The sequence below is a fragment of the Penaeus vannamei genome, chromosome 22 (assembly GCF_042767895.1).
Source record: "Penaeus vannamei isolate JL-2024 chromosome 22, ASM4276789v1, whole genome shotgun sequence".
NCBI classification, from domain to species: domain Eukaryota; kingdom Metazoa; phylum Arthropoda; class Malacostraca; order Decapoda; family Penaeidae; genus Penaeus; species Penaeus vannamei.
The window spans coordinates 9216242-9225220 of NC_091570.1; the positions used below are offsets into that span (position 1 = coordinate 9216242).

At 51.8% G+C, this 8979-nt stretch overlaps 1 protein-coding gene across 1 annotated transcript in view; it reads left to right on the top strand.

Moving 5' to 3' along the window:
• The first annotated feature begins 219 nt into the window (after positions 1-219).
• LOC113816704 (putative ammonium transporter 3) overlaps positions 220-8979 on the top strand; it is a 13961-nt gene continuing 5201 nt past the window's right edge. Inside the window, exons 1-6 of the mRNA XM_070137141.1 lie at positions 220-429; positions 2105-2384; positions 3412-3569; positions 4267-4408; positions 5549-5724; positions 8217-8348. Coding sequence (XP_069993242.1) covers positions 330-429; positions 2105-2384; positions 3412-3569; positions 4267-4408; positions 5549-5724; positions 8217-8348 — 988 coding nt within the window. The 5' untranslated portion in view covers positions 220-329. The remainder of the gene's footprint in view (positions 430-2104; positions 2385-3411; positions 3570-4266; positions 4409-5548; positions 5725-8216; positions 8349-8979) is intronic.

Genomic DNA, 8979 nt, shown 5'->3' on the forward strand with positions numbered 1-8979 from the left:
TTCCAATCTCTTAAAATGCACAATCACCAAGGACGCCCTTCGCCACACGACCCTTCCTGTACCCCCCACCCCCTCCCAGTCCCCCTTGGCCCCTCCTGGCCTCCCTATCCCCCCTGTCGCCCTCCCCTTGGCACCCCATAATGCTCGCAAGTCCCCCTCTGACCTCTGACCTCCTCCCCCCCTCCCCCTCCCACAGCGACGGGCAGACGGCGGCGGCGCTGGAGTCGCTGGAGATCCTCAACGGCTCCACCCTCGAGGCCGCCGCCCTGCCGATCAACCTGACGGACGCCTTCAACATCAGCGACCTCGCGCCCACGCCCAACATCACGATGCCCAACTCGCGCGGGGGCGGCGTCGCGCAGGACAGCTTCGGGGACGACGCCGCCTGGATCCTGACGGCGACCTTCATCATCTTCACCATGCAGTCGGGTGAGGCGGCGGTGGGGAATGGGGCGTGGCTGCGGGGGCGGGAGTGGGGGTGAAGCGGCGGGGGCGTGGCTGCGGGGGCGGGGGTGGGGGTCGTGGCTGCGGGGGCGGGAGTGGGGGTGAGGCGAAGGGGGCGTGGCTGCGGGGGCGGGGGTGAGGCGAAGGGGGCGTGACTGCGGGGGCGGGGGTTGTGGTTGCGGGGGCGGGTGCGTGTCTGCGGGGGCGGGGGCGGGGACGGGGGCAGGGGTGAGGCGAAGGGGGCGTGACTGCGGGGGCGGGGGTTGTGGTTGCGGGGGCGGGTGCGTGTCTGCGTGGGCGGGGGCGGGGACGGGGGCGGGGGTGAGGCGAAGGGGGCGTGACTGCGGGGGCGGGGGTTGTGGTTGCGGGGGCGGGTGCGTGTCTGCGGGGGCGGGGGGGGGGACGGGGGCGGGGGTGAGGCGAAGGGGGCGTGACTGCGGGGGCGGGGGTTGTGGTTGCGGGGGCGGGTGCGTGTCTGCGGGGACGGGGGCGGGGACGGGGGCGGGGGTGAGGCGAAGGGGGCGTGACTGCGGGGGCGGGGGTTGTGGTTGCGGGGGCGGGTGCGTGTCTGCGGGGGCGGGGGCGGGTACGGGGGCGGGGGTGAGGCGAAGGGGGCGTGACTGCGGGGGCGGGGGTTGTGGTTGCGGGGGCGGGTGCGTGGCTGCGGGGGCGGGGGCGGGGGTTGTGGCTGCGGGGATGGGGGCGTGGCGGCGGGGGCGGGGGCGGGGGCTTGGCTGCGGGGGCGGGGGCGTAGCTGCGGGGGCGGGGGTGAGGCAGCGGGGGCGGGGGTGAGGCGAAGGGGGCGGGGCGACGGTCGGGAAAGGGGGCGGAGTCAAGTTACTTGCAGAATGCTTGCATTGCTGGAATGTAGAGTTGATAATATCGTATGTGTTTTGTTTTTTTTCCTTTCCTTTTATTTTTTTTTATTGATTTTTATCGGCTTAAAAGTTACTTTTTTCTCGCCTTCGACTTATTTTAGAGTTATTTGGGGGCGATGACGGTAGAAATTGGGATGCATTTAAAAGACATCCGAAAGATGTATAGCTGATAATCATACGTTTTTTTATGCGTGAAAAATATTACTCTTTTTTCCAAATTCCAAAGCATATTTGTAGGTTTACATGCATTTCAATTTGCAGAAATTGAAATGCATGCAAATATTAATTCAGAAACTAGCTTACGAATTAATATAAAATCAGAAACTGAAATAGATATGAATCTAAATAAAGAAATGCAATATATATAGATATAAAATAAGAAACTGGAATACATATAAACATATATTCAGAAATTTAAATACATTCAAAATTTTCCTCTTCCTCGTCTTCCTTCCTCCTCCCTCCGTCTTCTCTCCCTCTTCCATCCTCTTCCCTTGTCTTCCCTCCCCTTCCCTCCTCCTCCCTCCCTTTCCCTCCTCATCCCTCCCCTTCTCTCCTCTCTCCCTCTTCCCTCCCCTTCCCTTCTCCTCCCTCCCCTTCTCTCCCCTTCCCTCCCCCCATCCCTCTCCTTCCCTCCTTTCCTCCCTCCCTCTTCCCTCCCCTTCCCTCCTCCTCCCTCCCCCTCCCTCCTCCTCTCTCCCTCTTCCCTTCCCTTCCCTCCTCCTCCCTCCCTCTCCCCTCCTCCTCTCTCTCTCTTCCCACCCCTTCCTTCCTCCCCCCAGGTTTCGGGCTGCTGGAGTCTGGCGCCGTGTCCATGAAGAACGAGGCCAACATCATGGTGAAGAACGTGGTTGACGTCGTCCTCGGAGGCATCACCTACTGGCTCTTCGGCTACGCGTTGTCCTTCGGGGAGTCGGAGTGGACGAACCCCTTCTGCGGGTGGGGCGGCTTCGCCCTCAACCCCAGCGAGGAGGAAATGGGCAAGGTCTACACCACTTTCTTCTTCCAGCTCTCCTTCGCCACCACCGCCACCACCATCGTCTCCGGCGCCGTCGCGGAGAGGTGAGTGGAGGTTGAGGGGGGGTGTTTGTGGAGAGGAGGGGGAAGGGTGTGGGTGGAGAGGGAGGGGGGAGGGGGTGCTTGTTGAGTGAGGGCGTGCAGAGCAGTGTCGCAGAAGGAACGGCAATGAAGAGACGACCGAGTGAGTTAGTAAAAAGAAAATCAAAACGCTTTTCCATGCCTAAATCCGCGCTTCTGAAAGGGACGCATCATCGGACCTCTTCTCCTCCTTCCTTTCATCTAAGACTCTTCGCCCTTTCTTCCAGGTTCAACTTCGTCCCCTCTCCTTTAACTTCCTTGCGTTATCTAAGACCCTTCACGGTTTATTTCAGATTCATCTTCGTCTCTTCTCTAACTTCCCTTCGTTATCTAAGACTCTTCACCCTTTTCTTCACCCTTTCTACCAGGTTCAAATTCGTCTCTTCTCTAACTTCCTTTCGTTAAGACCCTTCACCCTTCCTTCCAGGTTCAATTTATCTCTTCTCCTCTAACTTCTCATCTCAACTTCCTTTCGTTTCGTTCGTTCTTCCAGGTTCAACTTCGTCTCTTCTCCTCTCTAACTTCCTTTTCCTTTCGTTATCTAAGACCCTTCCCCCTTTCTTCCAGGTTCAACTTCGTCTCTTCTCCTCCGCCATCTCCAACTTCCCTTCGTTATCTAAGACTCTTCACCCTTTTCTTCACCCTTTCTTCCAAGTTCAACTTCTTCTCTTCTAACTTCCCTTTCCTTTCATTATCTTAAACCCTTCACTCTTTTATCCATATTCAACATTGCCTCTTCTCCTCTAACTTCCATTTCCTTTCGTTAACTAAAACCCCTTACCCTTTCTTCTTCTCCTCCGCCATCTCCAACTTCCCTTCGTTATCTAAGACTCTTCACCCTTTCTTCCAGGTTCAGCTTCGTCTCTCCTCTAACTTCCTTTTCCTTTCGTTATTTAAAACCCTTCACCCTTTCTTCCAGGTTCAACTTCGTCTCTTCTCCTCTAACTTCCTTTTCCTTTCGTTATCTAAGACCCTTCACCCTGTCTTCCAGGTTCAACTTCGTCGCCTACGTCATCTTCTCCGCCGTGAACACCGTGGTCTACTGCTTGCCGGCGGGTTGGCTCTGGGGCGCCCACGGGTTCCTCTACCAACTCGGGGTGGTCGACATCGCGGGATCCTGCGGGGTGCACCTCTGCGGGGGGTCTTCGGGTGAGTCTCTAGGGCGCGGCGGAAGGGGTTGAGGGGGTGGGGGTGGTGTGGGGGGTGGGGGTGCTGGTGGGGGAGTGGGGGAATGGGGAGGGGTGGTCATGTTTTTTTTTTTGAGGTAGATATTGATATATTGATTGATGATGTATGATTGTCTTATAGCATGAAGCAGTCTCTGATTATTTATTTTTTCTATTCCATTTTTTTCTCTCGTTCTTTCCATCGTTCCTTTTATACCTGGATTTTTCTTCTTCGTTTATCGGGCTCCTTTTTCTCTCCTCTTTCCCTTCCTGCCTCGTTATTTTATTCTTGTTTCTTCCACTTTCTTCCATCTGTTCTTCCTCCCTTCTTTCCCTCTCCCTTTTCCCGTATTCCCCTCCCTTCTCATCGTTTCCTTCCCTTCCCTCCCTCTCCATTTACCCGTATTTCTCCCCCCTCCTTATCTTATTCTTCCCCTCTCTCCCTTTACCCGTATTCCTCCCCCTTCCGTACCTTATTCGTACCGTCGCCTCTCCCCCTTTCTTTCCCCATCCCTCCCCTCCCAACCTCCCTCCCTTTCTTCGTCCTCCCTATCCCTCTCCACCCTTCCCCTCCTTCTCCCTCCCTTCCCCTCCCCTCTCCACCCCTCTCCACCCCCTCCCTCCCTTCCTTCACTCTCTCTCACCCTTCCCCTCCTTCTCCTCCCTTCGCCCTCCCCCAGCCCTGATCGCCTCGAAGCTCGTGGGCCCCAGGATCGGCCGCTACGACGACGGCGAAGACCCCCTGCCGATGGGGTCCCCGACGAACGCTATTCTGGGGATGTTCATGCTGTGGTGGGGGTGGCTCGGCTTCAACTGCGGCAGGTGGGGGGACGCGGGGGACGCGCCATGGTTCTCGCTTGCTTGTTTTTTGTTTTGTTTGATTTTGTAGGTGTGTTTTTTTTTCGTTTTTTTTCTTATTTTTCGTTTTTTTCTGTTTTTGTTGTTGTTTCTTGTTTTTTTTGTTTTGTTTGATTTTGTAGGTGTGTTTTTTTTCGTAGTTTTTTCGTTGATTTTTATTGTGTTTTCTTCTTATTTTTCGTTTTTTTCTGTTTTTGTTGTTGTTTTCTTTTGTTTTGGACGTGTCGTGTTTTCGCTTTTAGAATTCACGTTTTTTTATTTATTTATTTATTGTTTTACTCTTTCTGTTTTTTTCTTTCTTTTTGCTATTCTTTTGTTTTATTTTGGACGATTTTGTTTCGTTTTTATTAATTTTTTTACATATTTATTTTTCTCTTTGTTGTTGTTTGTTTTTTGTTCAGATTTCGCTATCGGATTTTTTTTCTATTTTTTAGAATTTTTCTCATTTTTCCATCGGGTAATTTTTCCTGTTTTTCTTTATCCTTGATATATATATATATATATATATATATATATATATATATATATATATATATATATATATATATATATATGTATATTCTGTTTTCTTCGTCTTTCTCTTCCGTTTTCTTTCTTTCGTATTTGGTTCGTGCTTTGCTTTCTTTATTAATTTTTTTTTTTGTTTGTTGTTAATGTTTAATTTCTTCGATAGTCTGATGTTGCTTTTATTTGCATTTGTTTTTCTTAATGCAGTCATGTACTTTGTACTTTTGATAATGGTTGATAATAATAATGATATGTAAGTAATGATAATCTTATTATATATATAAGTAATGAGGATTATATATGTATGTGGTTGATAACATTTATATGATATGTATAAGTACTGATAATTATATAATGCATAAAAGGAATGATGATTATAAGACATATATAAACAATGGTAATCATCAAAGTAATGATAATGAACATGCTAACCTCAGCACGGAAAGACCAATACAACCCTTACATCACAAGAACTCAAGGAAATTCAAACCAAATTTTCAAAACAATATCAAAACAATTCAAATCAAATTTTCCCCTTAGATTTCCACACCCACACGCACGCCCTCTAATCCCCTCCCCTCCCCTCCCCGCCCACAGCACCTTCGGCATCACTGACAACAAGTGGAAGTACGCCGCCCGCACCGCCGTCACCACACTGCAGGCGAGCATCGGAGGCGGACTCGCGGGCATGAGCCTCTCGTGGTACAAGAATCACCGGCTGGAGATCGGGGACGTCGTCAACAGCGTTCTGGGGGCGCTGGTTAGCATCACGGGTGAGTGATGGGGAGAGTGGGAGAGGGGGAGGGAGAGGGAAGAGGAAGAGGGAGGAAGAGGGAGAGGGGAGAGGGAGGGAGGGAGGGATAGGGAGAGGGGGCATGAGCCTCTCGTGGTACAAGAATCACCGGCTGGAGATCGGTGATGTCGTCAACAGCGTTCTGGGGGCGCTGGTTAGCATCACGGGTGAGTGATGGGGAGGTGGGGAGAGGGAGGGAGAGGGGGGAGGAAGAGGGGAGAGGGGAGAGGGAGGGAGGGAGGGATAGGGAGAGGGGGCATGAGCCTCTCGTGGTACAAGAATCACCGGCTGGAGATCGGTGATGTCGTCAACAGCGTTCTTGGGGCGCTGGTTAGCATTACGGGTGAGTGGGGGAGGTGGGGAGAGTGGGAGAGAGAGGAGGAAGAGAGGGAGAGGGAGGAAGAGGGAGAGAGGTGAGAGGGGAGAGAGGGGAGTGGGGAGAGTGAGGGGAGATCGGTGATGTCGTCAACAGCGTTCTCGGGGCGCTGGTTAGCATCACGGGTGAGTGGGGGAGGTGGGGAGAGTGGGGGAAAGTGGGAGAGGGAGGAGGAAGAGGGGGAGAGGGAGAGGGAAGGGGAGGGGGGAGGGAGAGGGGGAGAGTGGGGGGAGATCGGGGATGTCGTCAACAGCGTTCTTGGGACGCTGGTTAGCATCACGGGTGAGTGGGGGAGGTGGGGAGAGGGGGAGGGAGTTGGGGGAGAGGGGGATAGGGGAGAGGGGGAGAGGGGAGGGAAGGGGGGGAGGGGGAAAGGGAGAGAGGAGGGGAGAGAGGGGGAAGGGGGAAGGATTAGGGGACGGGGAAGAGAGGGAGAGGGAGGGAGGGAGAGAGGAGGGGGGCGAATGGGAGAGGAGAGGGAGGGAAGAAGGTAGGAGTGAGAGGGGGACGGGAAAGGAAGGGAGGGAGAGGGAAGGGGAGAGGAATGGGAAAGTAAGGGAAGAAGGAGAGGGAGACAGGGAAGGGAGGAAGGGAGGGAGGGAGAGGGAAGGGGGAAGGAATGCGAGAGGAGAGGGAGAGGGAAGGAAGGCGATAAGAGGAAAAGGGGGACGGGGAAGGAAGGGAGAGGGATGGAAGGGGGAAGGAATGGAACAGGGGGAGAGGGAGGGAAGGGAGGGGGAGAGGAGAGAGAGAGAGACGGGGAAGGGAGGGAGTGGGAGAGAAAGGGGAAAGAATGGGAGAGAGAGGGAAGGGATGAGATGGAGAGGGGCGTGGAGAAAAAGGGGAGAGTGAGGGAAGGAAGGAGAGGGATAGGGTTGTGGAGAAGAAGGGGAGGGAGAGGGTGGGGGAATGAGATAGGAAGAGGGAGAGGGAAAGGGTGCATAACGAGTGAGTAAGAAGAAGGGGGGAGGAGAAATGCGAATATAAAGAAGGGTGAGGGAGAGAAATGGGATGGGGTGAGGAGGAGACGGAGAAGGAGAAGAGAAGGGAGAGGGAAAGGAGAAAGAGGGAGAAAGGGGAGGAGAGAGCATCATGGGTGGGGAGGGGAGGGATAGGTGGAGAGGGAGGGGGAGGGAGAGTGGGAAGGAGAAGGAGAAGGAGAGAGAGAGGGGGAAAGTATAAGCAGAGGTGGATTAGGAAGGGGAAGGAAAGAGGGAAAGGGAAAGAGGGGGACAGAGGACAGAGGGCAGAGGACAGAGGGCAGAGGACAGAGCACAGAGGACAGAGGGCAGAGGACAGAGGACAGAGCACAGAGGACAGAGGGCAGAGGACAGAGCACAGAGGACAGAGGGCAGAGGACAGAGGACAGAGCACAGAGAGAGAGAGAGAGAGAGAGAGAATGAGAGAGAGAGAGAGAGAGAGAGAGAGAGAGAGAGAGAGAAAGAGAAAGAGAAAGAGAAAGAGAAAGAGAAAGAGAGAGAGAGAGAGAGAGAGAGAGAGAGAGAGAGAGAGAGAGAGAGAGAGAGAGAGAGAGAGAGAGAGAGTTAACGAGAGCATCCCTATACAATTTCTTGTCTCCTATACATATCTTCAAACGTTCCTGTGTCTACCAGAACCCTCGCGTCCACACATACTTTTTGTCTCATTTCCCTCATTTGCCTCATACCCCCCTTAAAGAAGAAAATATGAAAATAATAATAATAATAATATAATAATAATAATATTATTATTATTATTATTATTATTATTATTGTTATTATATAATAATAATAAGGATGATAATGGTAATGATTATGATAATAATAATAATAGTAATAATGATAATGATGATATTGATAATGATAATAATAATGACAATAATAATAACAATAATAATAACGATAACAATAATAATAATAACAACAATAATAATAATAACAATAATGATAATAACAATGATAAAATAACCAAAGAAATCACCATATCCCCTCCTTCCCCCCTCCCCCAAGATCTGGATGCGCCCTCTAAACAAAAACAAAAACAAAACAAACAAACAGACAAATAAATAAATATCTAACCCACCGTCTCCTCCCCCTCCCCCCCCCCCACACACACAGCCGGGTGCGCCCTCTTCACCACGTGGGAGGCTCTCTTCATCGGCATCGTGGGCGGCCTCATCGCTGTGCTGGCGATGCCCCTCTTCGACAAACTCCACATTGACGACCCCGTGGGAGCGACGTCCGTGCATGGTGAGTCGCGAGGCGTGAGTCTGGGGCTGAAGGAGTGAGTCATGGGTTGAAGGGATGAGTCACGGCTCAGGGGATTGAAGGAATGAGTCGGGTTGAAGGGATGAGTCATAAGTCAGGGGTTGAAGGAATGAGTCACGGGTCATGTCATGAGTTGAAGGGATGTCACGAGTCATGAGTTGAAGGGATGAGTCAGGGGTTGAAGGGATGAGTCATGAGTCAGGGGGTTGAAAGAATAAGTCACGGGTCATGAGTAATGAGTTGAAGGGATGAGTCACGAGTCATGAGTCATGAGCTCAAAAAAGAATGATATAGAGTGAGTCGATTTGTCGATTTGGAAATAAATGAGTCTCAAAGAGGGATAGCAGGGTTTATGGATATCTTCTGAGTACAGGGTAAGTCTCCCGTTTCTAACGCCAGAAAAACTGAATTTAATAATAACAATCTGGTTTTACGTCGCGAACTCCCCCGTAAGGACTATTACCAAGCATTCTTTCCAAGGACTTTGGGCTTAGCAGGTGGTGCCCGTTGCCTCGACCAGATACCCTTCCTTCTGGGGTCGAATTCTCAAAAGAGCCTTAAGTTAAGGCGCACTGGAGGCCTTAACCGTCCTGCTGTATTTCCCTTATACAAG